This window comes from Semicossyphus pulcher, unplaced genomic scaffold, assembly GCF_022749685.1.
Source record: "Semicossyphus pulcher isolate SPU_LCO1_2020_fin unplaced genomic scaffold, fSemPul1.0.p SCAF_11, whole genome shotgun sequence".
Lineage (NCBI taxonomy): Eukaryota > Metazoa > Chordata > Actinopteri > Labriformes > Labridae > Semicossyphus > Semicossyphus pulcher.
In genome coordinates this window covers 15,881,955-15,908,515 of record NW_027211615.1, presented here as the reverse complement: position 1 = coordinate 15,908,515, position 26,561 = coordinate 15,881,955, and the positions used below count along the sequence as shown (strand labels likewise).

Sequence of the window (26,561 nt, the reverse complement as noted above, 5' to 3'; positions counted from 1 at the left end):
TTGTTTTGTTATTTTTGACACATAAAAAGTCTCCATTTGGAAGTCTCAAAACTCAATAAATAAATGGCTTTTTGATGATCATTTACCCAAATGAATGCTTGTTTGGGCTCTAATGAACCCATCACTTTAAGTTAAGTTACACTCATTCCTTTGTTTTAAGATCTGAAATTGTTTGAGTTTGATAACTGCAGCAAAAAGTTACAGCACATTAAGTCATTCATATCCTGAATACCTTCGATAATGCAGAGTTTGAATGTTACACTGTTCCACATTTTTAAGGAAACCAAATAGTAACCTGATTACAGTTTTCAATGTTTTTGATATTTATTTGAGAAGGTTTTTTTTTGCCGCCTCGCTGTGCGAAACATTGTGCAAGTCTTGTGTTGTTGTCTCCTGACTCGTCCCTCTGCCTCTTTGGATGGACTGTTTCGTCTGGTCCTCTCGTTGCTTTGTGCTCTCTGCTGAAACAGACCAACATTACAAAGGTTAGTTGGATAAATACACATAGGTTGCAGAATAAAAATACATATATATCAATGTTATGCAGTTTGCCTGAGCTCAGCCTGAAATTACATAGTCAATTAAGGTTGCATCTACTGCAAGTCGTCACATCTGCTACCACCAAAAGGCAGAACTATACATGTCTGTAAATATAAATGATCTCAAGGCTCATTTCACTTCCTTTCCCAGCACCCATGGCCTGAAAATTAATGATACATGATAAAATGACTTCTCTTCCTTACCTTACTCTTCATGTCGTCTCTCTTGCCCTCTGCGTCCTGGGGTCGGTCCTCGTCTTTGGGTTCTTCTGGGCTCTTCTCAATCATTTGCATCTTGGAGTTTCATGAAGACAGACTTGAATTTGAGCACTTCATGGATTCTCTGAAAAAGTAATAGCATTTTTTTTTTAGAAACAAAGTACTATAAGAGATAAGATAGAACTGTATTAATCCCAAAAGAAAAAATAGTGCCAGATAGCTCCAAAAATACAGTAGAAACACAGAGAAATACAAAAAAACCCTTGTATATAAGTGAATAAAATTGTCTGATAATAATCTTTAAAAGTTTAATCTACTACAACTCATCACCTGTGCTACCACATGACGCTCTACAAGTATTCTATAACAACTTTAACAAGCCACACAAAGTCTATAAGCCAAGTTTTTAAACATACACTAAGATACAGCTGCACAAATGATTCACCTTTCACTTACTTGTGTTCTCAGCGTAGCCTGCATGTCGACACGTCGCTCTCCTGTGTCTTTCAGCTGCTCCTCTGCATTTATTCCCGGACCTCCTCTTCATCAGCTGGGTAACCGTACGGTTGGAAAACGTCTCTGGATCGGAGCATCTTCTCTGCAGTTTAGACTCTTTGTTTCTTCTTCTGCTGCTGAGGCCAGGGAGGAGACACTGTGCTGTTCCCTCTGTGTTCACTGTCAGACTGCACAACGAGGCCGGGCTGTTTGAACCTGAAGAGAAAGGACAGTAAAGTTAGGAGACGAGCTCCAGAGGAAGAGCAGAACCTACAATGTCTAAAGAGCCATCTTTAAGGTTTGTGCAGTGATACAGGAGAAATGATGATAATGATGCATGATAAAATGACTTCTTTTCCTTACCTTGCTCTTCATGTCGTCTCTCTTGCCCTCTGCGTCCTGGGGTCGTTCCTCGTCTTTGGGCTCTTCTGGGCTCTTCTCAATCATTTCCATCTTGGAGTTTCATGAAGACAGACTTGAATTTGAGCACTTCATGGATTCTCTGAAAAAGTAATGGCATTTTTTTTTTAGAAACAAAGTACTATAAGAGATAAGATTGAACTTTGTTAATCCTGAAGGAAATAAAAGTGTCAGATAGCTCCAAAAATACAGTAGAAACACAGAGAAATACAAAAAAACAACTCAAATATAAGTGAATATGATAGTCTGATAATAATCTTTAAAAGTTTCATCTACTATAAATCATCATATGCTACCACATGACACACTATAAATATTCTGTAACTTTAAAAAGCCAGACAAAGTCTATAAGCAAAGTTTTTAAACATACACTAAGATACAGCTGCACAAATGATTCCCCTTTCACTTACTTGTGTTCTCAGCGTAGCCTGCATGTCGACACGTCGCTCTCCTGTGTCTTTCAGCTGCTCCTCTGCATTTATTCCCGGATCTCCTCTTCATCAGCTGGGTAACTGTACGGTGAAAACGTCTCTGGATCGGAGCATCTTCTCTGCAGTTTAGACTCTTTGTTTCTTCTGCTGCTGCTTTCTGCTGCTGAGGCCAGGGAGGAGACACTGTGCTGTCCCCTCTGTATTCACTGCCAGACTGCACAATGTTTGCACCTGAAGAGAAAGGACAGTAAAGTTAGGAGACGAGCTACACAGGAAGAGCAGAAACTATAATGTCTAAAGAGCCATCTTTAAGGTTTGTGTAGTGATACAGGAGAAATGATGATAATGATGCATGATAAAATGACTTCTCTTCCTTACCTTACTCTTCATACAGTTTACCTGTGCTCAGCCTGACATGAAATAGTCTGATAATCATCTTTAAAGGTGTCATCTACTACAAATCATCACCTGTGCTACCACACGACACTCTACAAGTATTCTGTAACAAGCCAAACAAAGTCTATAAGCAAAGTTTTTAAAACATTTAAGACACAGCTGCACAAATGATTCACCTTTCACTTACTTGTGTTCTCAGCGTAGCCTGCATGTCGACACGTCGCTCTCCTGTGTCTTTCAGCTGCTCCTCTGCATTTATTCCCGGATCTCCTCTTCATCAGCTGGTTAACCGTACGGTTAGGAAACGTCTCTGGATCGGAGCATCTTCTCTGCAGTTTGGACTCTTTGTTTCTTCTGCTGCTGCTGAGGCCAGGGAGGAGCCACTGTGCTGTCCCTACAGACTGAGCTACCGTCTACCCAACTTAACTTACGCTGAACTTATACAAACTTAACCAAATTTATACTAACTCTCTAACCCTCTGCATCTATTCTGTTGTTATGCTTTGCACGGGACGTTTTCAGGAGGGGTGCTGTTGTGGTTCCCTGAGCCAGTCACAGCGTATAGGTGAACAGAGCGATGCAGAGCTGGCCTTTTTCTGTTGGACAGCTAGGTGCCCCTGGTAGGACAGGCTAACTGGCGGTTAGCATGCTAGTGCAAAAGATAACCGTGAAGCTGTGGGTGTTAGCTCGGGGGGCTGGGCGTGTTCTCACACGAGAGAGTGAGAGCTTCTGGTGACGAAGAGCCAAGGCAGCCCAGTTTGAATGTGTTGTTGACAAAATGCAAGAAAAAATCCTACTTATTATACCTTTAACTCAACTTAACTTATACTAACTTAATACTATTTTTCTTTTTTTGAGATACTTACTTGAGATATTTACTTTGAGATACTAAGTTCAGTATTTTCACTCCATTATTACAAACATAGGCCCGAAATACACACTTAGACAAACAGGATTCTATGGACATGCACATGTCAGAGTGAGGGGGCTGCATGTTGACATGCACCTGTATCAGGACTTGAACCAGCCACCCTCCGGTTCTCAAGCCAAGTCCCTACAGATGGAGATACCGTCTACCCAACTTAACTTACACTAAACTTATACAAACTTTACCTAACTTATATTAACTTAACTTATACTAACAAAATGTAACTTATACTAACTTAACTTATTCTAATTTAAAATAAGTAGGATTTTCCTAGAAATAAAGACTTTTACAAATATAATATAATTTAAATCATCACTTATGGGCCTCTATACGTGTGTTGGTGAGTGTGTGCAGACCCTTGTGAGACCCTTCCCTCTGCATCTATTCTGTTGTTTTGCTTTGCACAGGACATTTTCAGGAGGGGTGCTGTTCTCGTTCCCTGAGCCAATCACAGCGTATAGGTGAGAGTGGGAGTGGATACTTAAGTAATCCCCGAGGGGATTAAAAGCAAAACTTAACTTACACTCTATTAACTTATACTTACTTAACCTATTATATCTTATCTTTATACATGAAGGCACTTAGCTCTTCGGACGCTTCGGTGGAGGGGGTCCCTCTGCCTTCCCAGCAGGTCGCATGCGTCCGGAGCCTCCATGCTGCTGGTTCCTCAGCCTCAGAAGTCCCCGCAAGTCCTCCGGATCCTTGGACTCCAGACCAGGCCACTGCTCCTCCTCCAGCAGCATCAGGGTAAGGCAGGGGGGGGCAACCTAGCTGGGGAAGAGCTTACAGAGGACCCACGTGATGGAACAGTGATGAAACTACCAGAGGAAGAGGAGGGGGTGGGAGAGGAGCTCGAGGAGGAGGTGGGAGAGGAGCTCGAGGAGGAGGTGGGAGAGGAGCTCACCTCAAAGTCCTTGTAAAAGCCAGAGGGGAAGCCAGAGGGAGGGCGAAGAGAAGAGCCAGAGGGAGAGCCAGGAGGAGAGCCAGAGGGAGAGCCAGGAGGAGAGCCAGAGGGAGAGGGAGGAGCAGAGCCAAAAGGAGAGCGAGGAGGAGAGCCAGAGGGAGAGCCAGGAGGAGAGCCAAAGGGAGAGCGAGGAGGAGAACCAGAGGGAGAGCCAGGAGGCGAGCCAGAGGGAGAGCAAGGAGGAGAGCCAGAGGGAGAGCCAGTAGGAGAGCCAGAGGGAGAGCCAGGAGGAGAGCCAGAGGGAGAGGGAGGAGGAGAGCGAGTAGGCGAGCCAGAGGGTGACGGAGGAGGAGAGCCAGGAGGAGAGCCAGGAGGAGAGCCAGGAGGAGAGCCAGAGGGAGAGCCAGGAGGAGAGCCAGAAGGAGAGGGAGGAGGAGAGCCAGAGAGAGAGGGAGGAGGAGAGCCAGAGAGAGAGGGAGGAGGAGAGCCAAAGGGAGAGCCAGGAGGAGAGCCAGAGGGAGAGCCAGGGGGAGAGCCAGGAGGAGAGCCAGGAGGAGAGCCAGAGGGAGAGGGAGGAGTAGAGCGAGTAGGAGAGCCAGAGGGTGAGGGAGGGAGGAGGAGAGCCAGAGGGAGAGGGAGGAAGAGAGCCAGAGCGAGAGGGAGGAGGAGAGCCAGGAGGAGAGCCAGGAGGAGAGCCAGGAGGAGAGGGAAGAGGAGAGCAAGAGAGAGGTGTGTGAGGGTGGAACCTGGGTGGGGTACCTGAGGAGGACACGGCAGCTGCTCCTGCTGCTGCCGGGAGCCTCCGAAGAATCAGCCTGGGGACGGACATGCTGGAGCCGTGGACAGGGTTGGTCCAGGTGGCACAGCGGTCGTCCTGACGACAGAAACAAGCCAAACATTTCAACATCTCTTTTACCAAAATGACTCTCTGGAAAAATGTCCTCACACCCTGAGATTTCAAATCAGTTAGACTCATTTAAAAGTAAAAGTCACAGATACACAAACACACGACTTTAAGCAGTGCTTGTTGTGAATACTTAACTGTATGTTGCTGTAATTTGCTTCTCCCATTAACAAATCAAAATGCACAAGTTAAGTTAAATTTGTTTTTTTATTACTTTCAATAACCGACAGCTTGCTAAGCTATGATATATTTGAGTTTGTATCCCAGTAAAAGGCCTGATGAATACACAGGTAAGAAGTTAGCTTGTATAAAGGTGATGACACAAACACCTGCCCACATCTGTATCATCTAGAAGATGGAGTCTCATATCATCATACACTATTCAGCAGGATTTTGTGTGTATTTAATAAACAAAGTTAACATTAATATTACCTCTGGATAAGATACAGATGATTTCCTTTAGAACAGTATTTAGATTTTCTAGTCCCTATGCATTTCTGTCAGTTAGTGGAAAATAGATCTTGTTTGACCTGAATTTGCAACATGCATTTGAATATTAAGTTATCAAAAAACAATAATGTAAATAGTAAAAAAAAAATCTTTAAAAACAACATTTTGATTAGCTTGAAAAGTAATGTTGCTATCTTTATAACGTGGACTCAAACATGCGGGCCTTAAGATATTTTTATAAACAATCGTCCAAATATTCTAATTATTTCCTAATAAAGTCATTTACAGAGTTACGTTTTGTCAAACGGCTGTCAAATGAGATGAATTCACCCTTTAACATGTCATTTAACAAACTCTTTATCAAGTCAATGCATCTTTCACGTCTCGACAGTAAAACAAGCGGAGAGTAAATCTTACGTCTGCCATGCGGAAACAGTTCTGCACCGTATTTTCTGACGTCACTCCCCTGCCAACCTGCAGCAGCTCTTTAAGGGTTACCATGGAGATTTGAAATGCTAATTACTTTTAACGCCGATATCAACCTAAATTTGTTTTAGCTTACAAACTTCCGGCTTCATCAAATTTAATACATAAAACGCATGGTAAATCCAATAACAAAATTAATTAACTCTTTTGTCGGAACTTAAAAAACAGAAAAAAATATACAGCTGGATAAAAGTAATAACCGGATGTAAAAAAAATAAAATAAAATAAAAACATTGTACAGAGATGAAGACGAACAAATTAGCAATATCATCATGATAAAAAAAAGTTGATCGGTTTGCATAACGTTTATATCGGAGGCACGAGCCAACATCTGGATAATCACAAAGATTTTTTTTTTTACCGTAAATTAGCCTCAATGTTCATCATGTGTTCTAATATAAGCTAATTGTTTCAAAAGTTACATATAAGCCGATATAACATATATTGGCCTTGGTGTTTTTAATTGTGTGAAAATACATTGACGTTTATTTAAATGCAAAGAAAATATGATTTTATTCCCTTTATAGGTTGGAAATATTATACCGGGATCCCAAACATGCAGATTGAAAGATAAAATGCATTACGTTTTGGAAAACGTCCATCAAATTTGATGAATAAATCCTTTAAATGCCTTTAAAGTAGCCATTATATGCGGGACTGAACCAATGAGTTTCATTAATACTTTGATTTTCTCTTTGTAGGGCCAACTAGTTCAAAATGTACATTTTACTCGTAATATTCTGGTGTTACTGTGCACAGTCATTTACAGAGTAACGTTTTGTCAAACGGCTGTCGAAAGAGATGAATTCACCCTTTAAAAATGAAATTTAACAAACTATTCATCAAGTCAATCTATCGTTCAAGTCTCGACAGTAAAACAAGCTGTTTCTTAAAGAGTAAGTCTTACGTCTGCCAAGCGGAAACAGTTCTGATCCTCGGAGAAATGTCCCGAGGAAAGGGTCGATGAAGGCTCGATGGAGGGTCGATGAAGGGTTGTTGAAGAGTCGATGAAGGTTTCGATGAAGATCGTTTTTCTGTAGAAATCTTTGGAAATTTTCAACTTTGAGAACCACTGCGAATATCTGCTGCCAACTCTCATTTGTTTGTGTTGAAAAGACTTTGAGTTTGTTTTTCTTCGATTAAGTACAAGAATCTGTCCTGACGTCACTCACCTAAAGGTTGCTATGGAGATTTTAAATAACGTCTGTATAATTGTATTTAAAAGTTAATCTACTTCACATTATTCACTTTATTGAAATCCCATTATAAATTTCTCTTGAATAAATAAAATCGAAGTAGATTTTAGTTTAATTTCTGGCTCAACTACTTTTTTTAAAGATTAATGTTTATACATTGTTTACCCTAGAATGTTCATTCTGTCGTCTTTGTTTGTGCATTAAATGGCTTGGCTTTAATAAAAAATGAAGGCCAGCCATGTAGGCCTGAAAGCACTCATGCTTATTTTTTATTATTATTATTTTTAAATTAATATCAGCTTTATAGGCTAGCTGTTGAAAATTTGCATTCAATTGATTTTTTTATTTTATCAAACGTCTTAAATTTGATGATATCACTTAAAAAAACTAAAAAGATATTAGAGGTCATCAGATGATTTAAAAGCAGGACTACAGAGCAGCATTACCAGGATAGTAGCGGTAGCCTATAAGACAACAAATAAATGACAGTATGGTTGAGAGTAATTATGTCTTTTAAAAAGCACCATTTGTTTCTGTTGTTCTACGTGCATTTCAAATTTTATATGTAAATTCCCATTAAATTATCTATTAAAAATGAGCCTACAGTGTCATCTCACAATGGCATAAAAGTATTCCTCCACTTGATAAGATGTATAAAAAATACTTGTATGTACAGTCTGATCTGCTGCTGACCTGCTCTACTCAAACACAATCTGTTTTGTTCGAAATATTTACGAGTGTTTCCTTTTTTTCTTTTTACAGTAACACAAAGAGGCCACAAGATGGTGCTGTTCTGTAGATGGCTCATGTCATCTGTGAGGTTTGTCGGTTTCTCATGTTAAGCACATTACTAACATCTTAACACAAAGTTTACCAATCCACACACAAACTGTTTTGTAACTATCACACCCTTTGTTCTGGTATTTTGAGCTCTTTTTAAAAAAAATTGCATTCTCGTTTTTAAATTGAGAATTGTCTTTCTGTTGTTCCCGTGTTTTATAACTCTTAATATTTATCACAAATTTAGTTGTATCTACTTTTCCACAAACTCATTGCCACATCAGAGCCTGGAGTCAGTTTCCCAATTTTAATACACACAATATGTTTTATCCACTTTTGTCACAAACATTACATGGTACATACAGTATATCATCTGTTTCTGCCCCAGAAATATCATGTAAGTACATTCAGGCCCAGCAGAGGGCGCTCTGCACACACATAAAGCATCAACACAATCTGGCCCTCACAGATGAGCGAGCCTATAAAACGCTGACTATTTGCACTCTGTTAGGCCTGAATGAGCTCCTTAGTCATATAATTGCTAACGAGATGAGATGCGTGAGTGATGGGTTTGGGTCCGCAGAGGTTTAACCCCTAAAAACCGACCCTTTACCCTCCAACAGACTCAAGAGTGGGTCAGTCTGCTGATGAAGTGATAGGCCTTTATATGTGCTGCTTTCTAAAGGCAGGGGAAGAGGAACAGGTTTGTTATTTTATACTTATTTTTTTCCCCATATCTGGATATAAATGTCAACATCAGTGCACTTGCAGTCTGCTATATGCTCAAAGTGTGAGCGTACAGGTATGTGTATGTAGTCCCTGTAGCAGCAGGGATGCAGGTTATAGTGACCTGTGCTAAATGCCTTTGATAGAAAAGCCTTGGCTCTTCTGCAATCCTCTTAGTCCCTGGCTTAGATCCCTCTGTCCCTGTGGAGGACATACGCCTCCTGCTACTCATCTCATCCAGTCTATCATTCACATCTGAACCCTTGGACCTCCCAGAGACCTCCCTCCACCTCCACCTCCAACCTCATGCCATGGGTGCAAAGAGACAGGTGGTGGTGCATCAGGATAAGGCGCAAAAGTAGTGCATGTAGAGAAAAGGCTGTGTGACAGGAGGCAGGAGGTAACAGAAAGGGTGTGATCAGAGGTTTTTGGACAACAGGAAAGAGATAGTGGATGAATAATTTAATGGATGCCATTAGTGGATCCACAATGTGGTGAATGGATTAAGTGTTTGACACAGGGTAAGGAAGAAATGGAGGGTGGGAGCGCTGGGAGAATAAGTGTGTGAGAGGAAGGGGTAACGTCCTGAAATGAACCAGGATAGAACATTTTCAGGGAAGATGTCACTTCTCTTGTAAGGAAAAAAACGCTGTTAATAGCCTATATTTGGGGCCAGTATGACTTATTGTACAGGAATTTCCACAACACTTTTCCACAGCCTAATGTTAACTTATCCACACAGTTTGAAAGTTACAGTAGCTCCCTGATGGCAGATTAGCAAAGGCTTCTCTTCCAGTGACCTGCTTTCCTTGGTAATTCACGGAGTGACGTGGAAATAAGCTCTTTTGGAGCTAAAGCCAATTTACCCCCAAAGATTAGGGCAGATCTGTCTGGACAGGCCAAAGACGCAGCCTACCTCTGCCTCTCTCACACACCTATAAGAGCCGTTTCTATCCTGAAGATCTCGGGATGGAAGAGGGAGGCATGAAGCGAGGAGAGGAATCAGGAGAGGAGATGATGGGGGATGGGAGGGCTTCAGCTTCAGATTAGGTCCCTTTTGGAAGACATTTCATTAGCAGTAAATAAGCTAATTTACAGTTGACCTACTCGTGCACAGCAGAGCTAACACAAAGACACACAAGCATGAACTGTGGGGTGCTGACATTGTCTTTATTTCAGTTATATGTGCAGCCAGAAGCCGTTTGTTTTCAATAAGACAATAAAAATGAACATTTGTTTTAAAAAAAAAAGCTCTTTTCAGGAAGACGTTCCCTTCAGTCCTACATGGCAGTGAGACAATACTGAGCTGAACTTCAATCTCTTATTCCTGCACCTCAGCTACATCGCACAGCAAAAAGAAATAAATCATGAGGACCCACACAAAAATATTATAACAAAGATACCCACAAATTTGCATAAATACTAAAAGAAACTACGGCCCCCCCTCCCCGTCACTCCGCAGAGTTTAAAACCAGGTTTTTAATTCACAATGAACACACATAAAAATAGCTTGTTGTTCTGTAAATGCAGCACAGTTATATAAGTTGCTTTGTAAATGGAGATGAATTAAAAAGTACTTTAATACAGTCGATGGCAGTAGCGAGAAAGTCGTAGTGTGATTAATCCAATTCGTAAACAAAAATCTCCCCCCTGAACCGAGACAAAAAAACACCTTTGGTATAAATTTCTGCATGTTCTTTCTTTTGGTAATAGTTAAAATAAAACTCTTTTAGAGCACTACAATATAAATTAGCATATTAAAGACTAGTTAAGCTTTCAGTTAAAACAATACTGGAATCCAGAGTACAAAAGTTGGAGGTGAATTTTGGTTGACAAGTTGGTGGAAGCCGAGCCGTTTGTAGTTCCTTTCAGATTTTGGTCCTTTTACGGTCCCAAACACAGTTGGACAGAGGAGCGCGGAGCCTACGTGATCAGCATTCTGCTTTTCTCGATAATAAAAAAACTGTAATGGAGACAACCAACACCCCTCTCTTCCTCTCAGAAACCCTTACAGACACACCCACAAACACACACTGCTACCCTTCCCCCCTCTCAAAGTTGGTCACATATTTCATCCTTCTACATTACTGGCAGGGATGATGAAGCCGGTCTGGTTTGAACTTCTCTGCGTATCCCTTCCCTACCCCTCCCTCCTTCTCTGGCCCTTAAAACAAACGTCCAAGCAAGCCCTCTTCCTCCTTTTTACTCCCTTTTCGCTCTTCCTTTCTTCTGCCTCTTCCCGTTGTCCTCCACCTCCTCCACTTTGCTGTGCCCGTTAGTTACCATCGAGGTGCCGTTGGTGACGGGCTTGCCTCCTTTGTGCGAGGAGGACGGTTTGCGTCGGTAGGCGTGGTAGTAGAAGTTGGCGAAGAGGATGATGAAGGTGACGGCGTAGCCAATCAGAGCCCACTGCATCCAGTTGGGGAATGGACAGCCGGTGTAGAGGGAGTGGCCGGCGTGGCCGATGGTCACGTGGAACTGGATCTGAGGACACACAAATGTATACAATAAATTAATAGAGCAAAAACATACATTCCTTAAAAAGTACTGTAAATAAACAAACTAACAACTGTCATATATCTAACATATATTTGCTGCTTCTTCATATACAACACCCACAAAACATAGTCCTTTAATAACACCCACCATCTGAATAATGGTGAGGTATTTCTTCCACCAGAGGTACTTCTGCATCTGAGGTCCCAAGGCAGCCAGACCATAATAACCGTACATGAGGACGTGGATGGAAGAGTTGATGGTCGCACCAAAGAACGCTGTGGAGAGATCAAAGGGGCGTCATGAGTCAGAGGTGAGATGATCCGTCTGATGAATTCCAACATTCAGAGATCCTTCTCTACTCACATTGTCCACCGGGCACCCACTTAATGCCGATCCACCAGAGGATGAACATGGTGCAGTGGTGGTAGACGTGCAGGAAGCTGACCTGGTTGAACTTTTTCCTCAGGATGAAGAAGACTGTATCGAGGAACTCCACTCCTTTGGAGATGTAGTACCACCAGAGAGCAGATGCTATCTAAAGATATGAAACAGGGTGGGGTGAGTTACTGAAGCTCACTGAGGTGGATCTGAGTCACTAACATCACTGCATGATACAATATCTTTGATAGATACGTCTACAGACTGTGAATACAATGAGCAGACACTTGCAGCCACAGGTCCAATTAACCATTATCACATTGCGGCCATTTTTCTCTGACATCATGCTCAGGGTAGGAAGCTCAAATGCGGTTATAATGTCTAAACTTAATCCAAAAGGCAACTGCGCTCGGTTGAGGTTCTTGAAGACGTTTCTGTAGGCCAAACCTACAGAGGCTTATATATCTAGCTCTGCCCACCAGTCAGTCAGGACTGAAGAAGCCTTTCAGATGAGAGGTGAAACGTTGTCAAGAACTACAACCAAGTCCAGGTGCCTTTTGGATTAAGCTTAGAGTCACACTGCTGTGTGTCAGGTTTGGAATCTTGGGAAAATAGGGGCTCTGGCAAATCCTCGGTTATCATCTTTATTGGTTTAACTGCTTCCTAATTGAGCAGCAATCTAAAAAATCAGTGGAAAGTAAAAATCTGCCACAGTACAAAATCAAAACATTTTGGTTAACCCATTAAGTGCAGTTAAACAACAGTTAACTAGCATTTTACGGCTTTCACGCTAACATGACTTCAGAGGGAAATGACCTGCTTGAGGTGAATGAATCAGTCCGTTACAGCTTCTGCCCCATTCCAGGAAGAACACATTATTGGAGATTATAAATAATTGAGCAGGTTTTTTTAAATTTAATTCTATTTTCTAAGAACTAATTATAACTGAAAAAAGCAAAATAATAACACAAATGTTTTGTGTGCAGGTTAGAAGAAGAACGCAGGTAAGAAATGCAAGGACGAGGAAAACATCAGGCACTTTAGATATTATAAAGTAAGGATCATAGTATGCTGAACCACTGAAGGCCACAATAAAAGCTTTTACACATTAGGAAATATTGTATAATATACTGTATAAAGATCCCATTTGTAGTCATGTTTTAACAGTATGTGAATAATTGATGCAAATAACTTGCCTGGAATCAATATTTCACTTGTAATTAATAATAAGAGATCTTAAGAGAGAAAGAATAGGTTAATATTAATTAACTTTAATTAAATCATTATATAATCATGTAAAAAGACTTCAATATAATGGGAATATAATTAAAATATAATGGGAATGTAGTCATTATTAGACTAAAATCCATGTCACAAGCCGATTCCCTTCACAGAGCACCCACATGGCTGCTCTCTAAGCCATGGCGGTGTGGCGACATGCCATCATGAAAGGCCTGACGGGTTAGATGTGGGTGGAGTGTAACGGTGGTGAGACCAATTACTCCGACCTATCTGAGCGCAGGCCACACCCTCTCTGTCCTGGACTCACTAGAGTGATGAATTAACCTTTATCACTGTGTGTTTATTTCCTCCTTTAACCCCTGGCTTCACTAAAGGCACTGATATATTGATGCAGTGATCTCCTTAACGTCAACAGCGGGATTACAGCATCCGTACACTTGAAGAAGTTAAGTGTCTGTGCTCACAGGTGTGTAAATCTCTGCATTGGAATTGGATGTGTGTGTTTGTGTTAGATGATATTTTGGAGGATGCTTACCCTGACTTCATTGACATCATTGGAGTAGTTGACAGGCTGACAGAGGTAGCTGTACCCGGCTGATCTAGAGCCTAGTAGGAGCTGAGGGGAAGAAAGAAAGCACAAAGTCAGGAAGAAAAATGGCCGACATTTCATAACTGTGATTTGGAGGAAGCAATTACCAGGACATTGAACACAGTTTCAAAAGCATTTTAGGCATTGGTCATTGCTTCAGTTAAACCCATCCTCTGCTTTGCACATTGTTGCTACAGCTTGTTTTTTTACTAGAACAAATGTATCACAAAGCTTTTCTTCATTACAGACTTTAAACAATGTTATCAGATGTGCAACCACTTGCTGTGTGCGTAGTCGAAATAATATGTAGTCTAAACTAGACTTGTGCCAGCCTGCTCGCCACAAGCAATGAATAAAACATTATTATAATTAAAGTTTAAACAGATGAGAAAAACAAATTGCAATTGGGGAGGGTTTTTAATGTTTGTTGACTTGGAAGGAGATGCTATTTCAGAGGGTTGTGGACTGTAAAGTTAAGACAACTACTGTCTATAAGCAAGAGTTTCTATAGTCTATTAAGTGACATTTTTGTAACCAATAAACACAATGCTATTATCTTTAGCCACATAGCCTGAGGGAAAGCCATGTCAACAGTAGCTAACACTGGCTAACACCATCATCCTTTTACCATCCCGATCGAAAACATTACATGACTGTGTTATTACTCATGTGTAGGACTGTAAAACAGGAAGTAATCCAGGTTTCCTTCCAAGGCTGAGTTCTCACCTCTTTGGCGATGTAGAAATTAAGCACCACCATGCTGAAGTTGTACACTATGAGGGTCTTCCTGAGTGTATAGGGCTGGCGGTCCTGCATGTATCTAGGCCCCGCCCACAGGAAGAGCAGGTACAGGCAGCTGATGGCCAGAGTGGGGAGGGGAGATGACATCAATGGCCAGTTCTCCACCCTCTTGTCTAGAGGAAAAAAAGGTTACAAGTTACCAGACATGTGACTTTCAACAGCTAACATCACATGCAAACCCTCTCTCTCACCCTTTATCAAACATTTGTTACTAGCCTAGTGCTTTCATACCAAACCTTACTTTAAAGAAATATGGCCAGTGCAAAGGTATTATTAAGCCCTCAGCTTAATCATCATATCTTACCTATGTATAAGTAAACTAGGCCTACATTTGGCTGTGTCGACTTGGCAGACTTTGCTATGTAGTTAGGCTCTCACAGCATTTTCTAATGAAATACATAATCATAATGTACATATTAAGCGTGCTAACTTGTAATAACACTTCCAGTAAAGATAACATGGTCAAATAAGGCCCATCTTTTCCATTGGTACACTCGTCCAGTGACAATAATGTCAATATCCATGCATCTCAGACTGAATGCTGCTCTTGTGTGATGTAGAAAACGAATGATTGTAAAGATCTTACCTGCTATAGTAAGGCTCCATTTGTAAAATTCTACAGTGTCATTCACAAAATGTGTTACAACCTCCATGGCTCTGGTCTTGATTACACTGTGGCAGGGAGACAGAGAGACAGACAGAGAGAGGGTCAAGAGAATGTGAGTCAGTGAGAGCCACCCAAAATTAAATTAAAGGCCATACGTGTCCTATCAGCGTAAGTAGAGGCATGACGGGCTGCTCTGCATCATCATTTTGTGAATTAAGTATGTGTCTCTATATCTGCTATGATTAGCTTGCAATTGATGATAACATGCACATATTCATAAAAAAACATAGTGTCTGGACCAAACCTGAAGGTAACACATTCCTGCATCCTATTAAATTACATATCAGGGAGATCGTATCTGATATTGCGGAAAATCCGAGCCTTTTATTCAGATATTTGCAATGTGCTGTGTCACATAACATGCTATAGCATGGAAATGTTCGATTCAATATAAATATATCGATAAAGTTTTTCCATTACACTTTTTGTATCTGTAAACACCCTCAAATTCTACATTAGGCCTCTCTTCACTTACCCTTATTTGACACATTATGATACATTATCTTCCTTATAATGCTAATGCACTTTCCATTGATTGTTATGATTGCTGCACAGTCACAACTGTTTGAGATAGCTATAGGAAATAGGATGGAGGATAGTGGGTTATTTCCTTTAATAGATAGGTAGATAGATCCCTCTATTAATCTCTTCTAACCTTCTTTAGTTTACAGCATAGATATGATATGAGAGAAATGTGCACCCCATTGACTTTAATTAAGCAGCATTACATAACAAACAGATCCACCTGTTAGCTGAGAGAAGGTGTCTCCATATTAATCTATAATTAATCCGATGCGTCAGATTAGATGGCCTCTAAATAATTGATTACTCTGTATACAGTGACTGTAACTATGCATCAATGGGTGTTGACCAATGACTGTGGTGTTGACTGACAGTGGAGTAGCTATAAGCCCTAAATAACCTGCAAGAAGGACGTTTTTTTAGCTGGAGTTCACAGGATAACAGATTCACTAAGGGGTTAGTTCAGTCGCAGTGGGCCGCGGAAATGAGATAGAGAGGGTTAACCGGGTCTGTGCGCACACAAAAAGGCAGGGGCGCATGTGTCAGCAGGTTTCGCTCAAGAGGCTTAAATTCAATTGATCTACGAGCTTAGATGTAGGCCTAAGTACAAATGCCCAACGACCCACAAGCCTGTCCGATGGTTATCTGCCTACATATGCGGTGGCACTAAAAAAAAAAAATAAAGCTTTGATCATGAGGAAAATGAGAATAAATATTTAAAACTGTGAAATTAAAACCCAAAGTTTAAAAATATCTCACATATAACTCCTATTATTCTTAAGAGAGGTGTAATTCTCCCATAATGAAGTCATTCACGCCTATAGTTAGCCCATATGTAAGGAAGTTAAGGTTAATTCACTTGACGTTTGCACAGGCTTAACAGGTGGGTGGGTGAAAGCTGCTGAGAGCGACGAGAAGATTAGCTACCTAACTATATATATATTTAATGCAAAGCGTTTTTTCCTGTTTAAAACGTTAAAAAAGGGTGATATGTCGCAGACAAAGGGCTTGGCTCTTCTCCAGCATGGCTACTTAATTAGGCTAGGGCTTTAAATATGCCCTAAAACTGGGAGTTGCCGGTTTAAAAAAAACATGAACACGCTCAACAATAAATAACGACAACACAGCACACGACACAGTAGTAAAAAAAACACGTCGCAGTTACTTACGTCCTCGATATTTAAGAGCGTGTAATGACATCCGGTGCAATTTGATGCCCAACTCCTCTCAGTCACTGCTCCGCTCCTCTCCTGCCGTTACCGCTATTCAGCTTCTACACCGCAACGGTTAACGGTTACAGTTCGACATTAAACGGCAATTTGGCAAGAATCTTGACAAGGCAAGTGAAATTCTATGACTAAGATAGGCCAATTATGCATTCAGTCTGTGCCGGCCGCTCAGCTCATCATCTTCTTGCAATCTCCTAGACACCGAGAAGCCAGATGGCATTGCGCATGCGGGGAATCACCCTTGCGCCTCGTGTGTGTGTGCGCGCGCGCGGTAGACGTTTGTAGCTCATCATGGCCGTTATTTTTTTTGTGAAAGGACGCCCCTTTCTTCCGTTCATCCTCGGTATTTACTACTGTATGACTTAATTACTTCATAACTTACAAATGATCTAACACGCATACTGGTGACTTAACTAAATGACTTAATAAAAGTAAAAATGTCGTTACAACGTTCGATAGATTGAAACAGAAAAAACTAAGCATGTTTCCACATGCTAAAAAGAATATCAATCTACATCAAAGGAGTTTGGATCTGCAGGTGTCTTTTGATAACATTTAGTCCCTTGTCGCCTCTGCCTAGGTTATCCCACTAGATGGTGCTATCAAGCTATCTTTGGGTCTACAGTTCACCTGCCCTTGTGAACACCAGCTTCCCTGCTCTAAAAAAGGAGGAGGGATGAGGTTTCTCTAAAGGAAACCTGACTTACAGTACTACAGTAAGTCAACAATGAAGTTCCTACTCAAATATCCTGCTCAGGCACAGTGTTAGTAATTCAATCATGGTACAATGTACTGACCTATTTTATAATGTTATTTAGGCTGTCATAAACTGCACAGCAACCAAACAAACACTGAGCATCACAAATGAATCACCAAACCTCTGAGAGAAATGTAGCTGTGATAGCATAGCTAGTGCCTAGCGTTTAGGCCTACTGTCAGGGCCTTTTGGCTCAAAGGTTTCAGCTGGGAACAGACTGTACCATCTTTGAGCCCCTTAATCAACATTTCCATCCTTTTCCTGTTTCATTTATGGATTCATTCTTTCTATAATTTTCCACAAGATAGGGTGACGGATCCAGCTGGACTGTTTTAACCTGGTCTAAAGACTATAGAGCTGCTACTATTCAAATCATTCAAGGAACAGAGAGTGTAAGTGCGTGTGTGAAGCAAACATTTGGTCCCTATAACACTATGTGCTGGTGTTTCAGACAAATACATGTTTCTAATTTCCCCACAAGTCCAAGGCATTAGGCATCTGCTGGGACAAAAGCATATGTGTGTGTGAGTGTGTGTTTCTGTATTAAAACCCATGAGAATAAGATAAAAACACATCTTTCACAGTATACAGGGTGTTAACACTTCCTTTATTCTTGGCTGCAGTGTGGTTAAACGTGTTAGATAGCTTGCAATGCAAAGATAGCACATTCAAGGTGAAGCTGCAGATTCACATGCACTGGAATGAAGATTGAACTAAAATCTTTCTACTCAGCAGCCAATAATCTTTCCTCTCGGTTTGATGTATCCTTGTTAACTCTATTGGCTTAATGTAAAACGATAGTCAATAACCGTCCATTTAATTTTCATGGATGATAACAACACAAATGAAATAACAACTGTAAATGTTGTAAGCACACTGCAGATAATACACTTTCACAGTTGTTTGTTGAGCAAAATTTATTCCACATTTGCCTTGATGGTCCAGTTCATTTCTGCAATTGCACTGTAATTATGGTACTTGCAGCTATTTGCTCAGGCAACACAAAACCTCTCATGTCTAAAATTGACAACCACGAGAGCATCCTCCCTGTCCTTGTCTACAGTTGGGTTTTTGAAGAAGACGGTTGGTTTTTGGGAAAAACATTTTTAACTCAGGCTTTGTTTGCTTGTAGGTTAATAACTCTATGTGGAACTATAGCAGCCTGCTCAGTGTTAATGTGAGGCTATGCTTCAATGGTTCACCTGCCTGCCTGCCTGCCTGTGCATTATATGTGTTGACTCCTTTTGCATTAACATAAAATCATATCTGTGTGGTCCTTGTACAAATTTTGTTTCAGAATGTGGTAAACCCAGAGTATGAAGGAAAGATGTTGGAGGTCCTATAATCAGAAATGTCTTGACTGCTGCTCTGTAGTTCCACCAACCACATCAGGGCCACCTGGAGGGTTTGCTTCGCTGCAGAATGTAGGTTGAATAAACACACTTAATATTAGAATAACCCTGAACGGTGCATGCATTAACAACTCTTGGCTGTATAGCACGAATTTCTGTGTGAAGTGGTATGGCTCATTTGGTGGAAAGTTGTGGTTGTTGAAAAATAAGGGAGAATCAGTTTAAGATTAATGTACTTATTAAGCATGTTGTGTTACTGCAAAGCTTTTTGCACAGTTCTCTCTGTATGTGCTCACTGTGTCAAAGTGGCCTTAGAGTTTAACTGTCATGTGTTTGTGACTGAACTTCCCGTTATTACTCTTCCTATTTTCTTCCTGTTGGTATTTTCTTTGTTCCTTTTCTTTTTCATTCTCATCCTTGTTGCCACTTTATTTCCCTGCACTGGCCTGTATGTTGTGTGTCTTTGCGGCTTGTAAAGTCTGTGTCTGTTAATCTAACACTCTTTATTATGGTCTTCATATTTCATTCTACATCTGGCGCTTCCATTTTCAAAAGGGTAAACACTCCACTATTTCAACTCGTAACCAGCCCTGTTTTTTAAGCGTCCGTTGGAGATGTATTAGCTCATGATTTATGCTGGAACACACTGCGCACAAACCACCGAAATTTCCTTCAGTAGGGCACATTCATGGCCAACCACCTGGGACGAACCGTTTTCCACATACCTCTGAAGCTGTGCACTCGCTGCTGTAAAAACAGCCGTTTGAGAAATACCACATTTTCCAAACCATTCTCCTAGTAAGGGGGTAATTTCTTTCACACAGGCGTCCTGTAACTGGGATAGGTGGGAGGTCAAAATCTTGCAATATGTCATATCTGTTTGCACATGGAGAAGAACTTGAAGACCCATATATCAATTGGCAGATATTTGTCTTGATATGTACTGATGTTTGGGAGGAGAAGCACAGATAGGAATAACTCAGTCAAGATGTATTTGTGAGTCCTGCCTCTGTTTCAGCACGTGCGGCCAGGAAATTACAGGCTTACGGAGATTTGGCTCTTATATATGCTTACTTTTCTCAATGGCTTCTCTGTCTTAAGGTACTGTAGGTGAATATGCATATGAATCCACGTGTGAAATCTCTCTTAGCTTAAACCCGTGTCTGCAAAAGCCTCATGCATCCATTGCAATTCTGCTGTCTGTATTTTTGTTTCAGGCTAAACACAGTAAAAATATATCATTCTGATTCAGTAAAGTGCAGCAATTTCCCATAAATAGCTGAATTCATGCTCCTTTAATTAGAGCTCCCACCCTCTCTACAGTATCTGCAATAACATCTAATTGCCGTGAGTTGTTTTCTTTCACAGTTTCTGTGTAATCTGGATCAAGTCCGCTCCTTTTGAGTTTATTCATATGGTTTTAATTTGAAAGGCATATGCATCAGGCGGACATGTAACTGGCTTCATTCAGTAGCTGCTCCCTCTCTGTCTATAGTGGCTCGCTAGATGTGGCATTAGATCACAGCTTGTGCTTTTTTGCGGCTAACTAGGCTTCTTTACTGCTTCCTATAAAAACAGGATTCGAGCTGCACACATATATGTGCTCTACATGTACGCACACACTGCGTACACTGTGTAGTGTCCTCATTCGACCTCTGTGTAAGGGGAACCCCTCCCCTTTTGTAGTGTGTGGCCAAAAGTGCCCAAAGCCCACATGCAGAAAGTACCTCAAAACAGGGCCGGTTACAACGTTACTATTAAACCTTTCTTTTCTCCCTTTTCTGCCCATGCTTTTTCATTTTTCCTCTCCCGCTTTAGCCAAATCTCCTGCTTCCAGTCATACCTCAGTTTCTATTAATTCAGTTTTTCACCCATTCACTGTGTTTTGCTTCCCCTCCCTCTCTACTCTAAACCATTTTCATTCATCGTCATCTATTCCGAGGAAGTTTCTCTTCTGTTTTTCTTTTCTTCCCATGTCACATGTCCATCCACACTCTTTGCTTTTCGGATGGCCACACACACACATTGTTGAATCTGTATTTAAACAGGGTTAGCTGAGCATGCATACAGCGACGCCCTGTTTACACTTATACTGAAAATTAAATATAATATTGCAGTATAACAGGAACAGACCCAAACTGAAGGAAACGATAAACAAACATAATCAGTTTGAGCAGCTACAGGGGGGGGGTTGGGTAGAATATTGTTGAAATTACAGAGGGGTATAACTGCTTTAAACTTGGGGGGTTTGTTAATTATTCCAGTAAAAGTCTTAATTGGTTCCTGAAGTATCAGTGAATCATGCAGAGAGTTAAATATGAACCATATTTCCAGAAGGGAAAAGATGAGATGGCCATTTTCTGATAAGGGCTCCTGAAAATACAAAAAATGTCAGTAATTATTACATCTGCACACAGGGAAGGCAAGACAACCATATCATTTAAAATAGTGAGTATTATAATTATCTCCAGTGGGGAATCTCAGAGCTAAATGGTTAACTCAGTCTGAGAGTTAAAGTGTGGCGGCAGAACTGCTTCAACACCCTGTTCTTAGATAGCTGTAAAATCTAGTTACAGATTAATATCAAGGTCTTCTTTCTTTTTGAGCAACATCCATAGCTAGATTTATACTTTATACCCTCCTAAATAAAAATAGGTCACAGTATTGATATCAACTATTATGTGTGTTTATTTACATAAATGATAAACTGGGCCGGGCCCAATATAAATCCCTGTGGCACACCCTCAGAAGCTGGCAGGGATTCAGATCCAGGTGCACCCATTCTCACACACAGATGTTTATCAGATAACATGATAGTTAAAGACACAATTTGTAGGTGTAATTCTAGCAGGAAAGCGATACAATTGCAGAACCCTGACACTCTTAATGCGTTGTCTCTCAAGGGTCAAGGGTCGATCAAGTTGCTAACTAAAAGTTTAACAACATTAAAACTCTGCCACATTAAAAGACAAAGATGTGACAACGCTCTGGATATGTGAAAGGAAATAACTAGGTTTGATCCTGTATAGAGGACCATCACTGAAATCTGCAGCTACCCTCAAATCTATTGAGCTTTTAAGTGAGTTTCAGCCCATTGTTTAGATGTTTGTTAACACTTTCCTGTTTTGGTTCACACTCCTTGCACTCATAATGTTATTTTTGACTAGCTTTGGCAGCTGTTAAAAGTGAAAAAAAGCTTTAAAATTTTACTCTACACTTCCTGACGAGCACCAAATGATAGACAGACAAAGTAAGCGCGTAACTGGTTAACATAGTGAAGCATGTAGCAGCTCAAAACATGGATATTTCTCTCAGGAGGTGTTGGAGACCAAACAGAGCTAACAAAAGAAAATATTGGACTTTCTTTTACTAAATAGCCAGAAACATGACTCCAAATGAGAAAAGTTTTGCTCAGTGACTGCTTAAAAATTTGTTTCTGGCCCCCCTTAAAATCAGTTACAGGTTTAAACCATTGCATATTTGTTTAAATGTTTCATGTAAACAGTTCCCAGCATTTATAAAATTCTGCAAAACACACATGCACAAAACACAGATATGCACCTCCTGCAATAAAAGTAATGAGCAATTTGAACAATCTTCACAAATTAATAAAAAGGCATGTGTGTATGGTGTGTGTCTACTCTGCAGTAAAAAAAGCAAAAAAATAGTAATTCCTCCACTTATAGACGCGACAGATTCTTTGTAACCAAAACCAGCTTACACCAGTTGTTAAGATCATTTCTGCAGATAGCACCAAAACAGAGATTATATGGTCTACTACAATATTTTCTTGACCTGAAGTACAATATGTCAGTCACACATAAGTGCAAACCACAGACATAAAACAGACGCAGATCTCAGGGTGGCTGCTCCATGGGAGGGCGGACTGTGTCTGGCTGCTGATGAAATGTGAGTCCAAGCTCTGGGCCGAAGCCTCAGTGAAAAAGGAACGACATTCTTTATGGAGCCTCCAGCCAGCAGAGATCCTTAAAATTGCTGCTGGATGTTTCAGTTCATATTTTCACCATCGATTTTCATGTAAAATAGTAGGAAAAAAGCATTCAGTGATGTGTATATGTTTGTTTGTGATTAGGAACCTGACATATATTCTCTATAACCCTGTGGTGAGTTCACAGGGCCCCAATAACCCCATTAGTAAAGAAATCCACTTTTATCCAACATCATAACATCAGTGTTTTACATGTTGTGAAATACACTTTTACGAGCTCCTCATTACCTCCTTTACAGCCTCTTACACTGTGATGAATGTGCGCTCTTGATATGAACACTGTTGTTCATATTTCTGTAAGAGCATAATAATATTTTGAAAGAAAATATTTTCCTTCTCAGACTAAAAGCAACTGGAAGCACTTGAAATGTGTTTCACTGACTTGGCATTACTACAGGAAATCTGATTCCCAGGAATATTCCTAACTGGCACCTAACGCAGCCCCTTATTTTTACTGTGCTGAGCAATATTTGTAATAGTGCGTAGTGGATGGTGTGATGTAAATCCATAAAAAAACAAGTACTGCTGTACAGAACAAAGTTATAAGGTTAATTTTACTGTTACAAGAAGTTTTACTGTAGCCAGCAGAGAGGGTCTGCGACTGTGGCCTGGAAAGCTGAAGTCAACATGAGGAACATCCAGTACAATGTGGTCACTAATTGTATTTACAGCTGGTTCAGGACCAGCTCTGCCAATAAGCCTCTAACCAGGACATGGTTAATGGGCAGATAGGCTACACTGCCCATTTAAATTAGCCTGAGCTCTCTTTTCTGGTCTGTTTGGTCTGTTCCAGCTTAGTTTCCAGTGACGTATTGAGTGAAGAAATAAGAAAAAAGAGAAACTATTCCAGAAAATCTAATAAATGTAATAAAGACATTTGCTAACTATTAAAGCTAGCTGAAAGACGTATCAGCATTAATACAGTTTTAGGTATGTGTGGGAAACAATACGAGGGTGTCTTAAGACTCTAAGTCTCTAAATGACATACCAATCTGATATATTAGTATTCCATTTAGTTGATCTTACAATGCTTGCTGGTATTGCCATCTTTGTAAAGGGGGTTTTGGTTGATTAGTTACTGTACGTTATTAGTTCTGCTTATTCACTTAAATAGACATCAAACATGTTAAACTATTGGTTTTCCCAGCATAACAAATGTTCTGTGCCTTGGTCTTAGAACTAACTACTTGCAGATACTAGCCAAGATAGCCCCGATGACATCATCAGGGTTTTTCCCGGACTTAGCAGCATTATCCTTACATGTAAACTGTCCTTTTTAAAATTGGTGGTGTGCCACTTTCTAAACAAATTCCAAAGACAAGATTTTATTTTCCGTCCTTCTCAGAGACGTTCCTGGAGCTGAATCCCGTCTCTCAGGAGCCTCAAATCTGCATCTGTGAGAAGCTCTTTCATTGCTATTGTAACACGCAGCACATCTTGAGCGCACACTGACATCTCTGAGCATACTTAGCGTCTTATATTAGTATGTAGTATGGAATTGGGACAGCATTAGTTCTAGTTAGACCCTGCAGGTATAGCAGTCGGTAGTTAATCCTCTGGTCCAGAGAGCTCAAAGCCTCTCAGCACTGTCACGTTCTGTTAATGTTAATCTGCACTGGATGCACTGCCAAGGGGCTGACCCACTGCCTGCGACCCTGCCACTGCCGAGGTCAGGGTCTGACGTCACTCAGAGAGGCGGGGTGACCTGTGCCAGTGTGTTGCACTCTGAGAATTACAGCCAATTACCTGGGCCTGAAATGCCAATGACCTGTGGTAATACTCTGAAACGCACACAGAGTGTTTGGAGTTACTGGCGACTGGGTGTGTAATTGAAGCTCTTCCAAGATTCAAAGGTATATCAATAAAAGAAAGGACAGTACATGTGTATATGTATAAGCATAAGCTGTTTTTTTAGGTGGAATTTGACTTGCTTGACAAACAAAAAGTCTTTAATATAATATAGCTTTAATATGGCATACATGCAGCCACTGCAACTCTGTACCAAATAAACAGCCCTCTGTAAGCCTCTGCATCGAGGAGGCACATTTGAAACAGTTGTTTTCAGGAAGGAATTCGGTTGTTTGAGTGGGTCTTACTTACCAAATTACTGTGAGTATAGTTTACAAAGAATAGACCAGACATGTAGGTATTTGTAAGCTGTATTTGCTGCAGGATTTCCATGTGGATTTTGCAGAGTTATGGCTTGAATTAAAGCTGACCTTGAATAGAGACCACATCCATCCATCCATCTCATTTGTTCTGCTTATCTGGGGCCGAGTCATGGTGGCAACAAGTTAACCTAGACATCCCTCCCCCAAGCAACGTTTTACAGCTCCTCCTGGGGGATACAGAGGCGTTCCAAACCCTGCCCTACCCCAAGTTCTCTTCCCAGTTGGATGTGCCGGGAAAACCTCCAAATTGAGGTGCCCAGGAGGCATCCTAATTAGATGCCAAAACCAACTCAACTGGCTCCTGTTGATGCGACAGAGTGGCGGCTCTACTCTGAGTTCTCCCCGGATGTCTGAGCTTCTTACCCTATCTCTAAGGCCGAGCCCGGTAACCCTGTGGAGGAAAGCCATTTTGGCCACTTATACCCACAACCTCATTTTTTCGATCGGTACCCAAAGCTCATGACCAGAGGTGAGGGTTGGAACGTAGATCAACTGGTTTTGGCTCAGCTCCCCCCTACCACAACGGTCCATTAAACCCTCCCATTACTGCTGATGCTGCACCAACCTGTCTGTCTATCTCACAATCCATTTTACCCTAACTCGTGAACAAGACCCCATGATACTTGAATTCCTTCACTTGAGGTAGTACCTCGCTCCCCATCCGGATAGGACAATCCACCATTTTCCATCAGAACCATGGCCCTTAGTGTTGGAGGTGCTGACTCTCATAACTGCTTCACACTCTGCTGCAAACTGCCCCAGTGCCTGCTGGAGGTCACAGCTTGATGAAGCCAACAGAACCACATCATCTGCAAAAAGCAGAGATGTAATTCTGAGGTCCCAGAATGTGACACTCTCCTCCCCCGGCTGCGCCTTGAGATCCTGTCCATGAAACTCACAAGCAAGATCTTTGAAGTGGCGCAACCCTGGTGGAGAGACCAAATGCCAAATTTATATAATATGTCTTCACTTTGAGTGAAGGATACAAGGGTTGTTATGATAAAGGATAAACCTATCGATATAACCCATTATAAATAGGCCTGTTATCATGGAGAAAGACCAGACACTGTCCCCCACTGTGCTTGTAGAGCAAGGGTTACAAAACATAACCTTTAATTATATAGTATCTTACAGTTCCCAATGTCCAAAATGAAATAGCCTTTTAGCGTGTACCCTACTTTTATGAACAAACCAGACATGTTTTATGTGTCTGAAACATCCTTTATGTGCCACCTGGGTCCTTCAAGACAAGCAAACTGCTCCTCTGGAGAAACCAAGTCAGCAATTACACTTCCTCTAGACACTGGGGTTGCCCAACATTTACCAGAATTGGCCTAAAATTGCCACGCATCCCACAAGGGCCTGTGTCGGGTCATTGTAGAATAGGCTGATTATAGCATATTATCTCCAAGAGCATGACTTACCATTCAGAAGGAAGTCAAAATGAGGGTAGAAATGATGAGCAGGAAAA

The 26,561-nt window shown here is 41.1% G+C and overlaps 1 protein-coding gene across 1 annotated transcript; it reads right to left on the bottom strand.

The window, feature by feature from the left end:
• Positions 1 to 10,023: 10,023 nt before the first annotated feature.
• On the bottom strand, positions 10,024 to 16,990 carry elovl4b (ELOVL fatty acid elongase 4b). Its single transcript, XM_069685765.1, has 7 exons — positions 16,742 to 16,990; positions 14,970 to 15,055; positions 14,309 to 14,496; positions 13,529 to 13,609; positions 11,737 to 11,908; positions 11,521 to 11,648; positions 10,024 to 11,358 (listed from the first exon to the last, which is right to left on the bottom strand). The coding sequence occupies exons 2-7, from the start codon at positions 15,034 to 15,036 to the stop codon at positions 11,077 to 11,079; spliced, it is 918 nt and encodes a 305-aa protein (XP_069541866.1). The 5' UTR covers positions 15,037 to 15,055; positions 16,742 to 16,990; the 3' UTR covers positions 10,024 to 11,076.
• Between the last annotated feature and the right edge of the window lie 9,571 nt (positions 16,991 to 26,561).

Excerpts from the sequence above, each read along its gene's own strand:
- elovl4b (XM_069685765.1), bottom strand. The coding sequence starts at position 15,036 with ATGGAGGTTGTAACACATTTTGTGAATGACACTGTAGAATTTTACAAA. Across the intron at positions 11,649-11,736 it reads GTGGGTGCCCGGTGGACAAT|CGTTCTTTGGTGCGACCATC; the intron begins GTGAGTAGAGAA and ends ATCTCTCCACAG. Across the intron at positions 11,359-11,520 it reads ACCTCACCATTATTCAGATG|ATCCAGTTCCACGTGACCAT; the intron begins GTGGGTGTTATT and ends GTGTGTCCTCAG.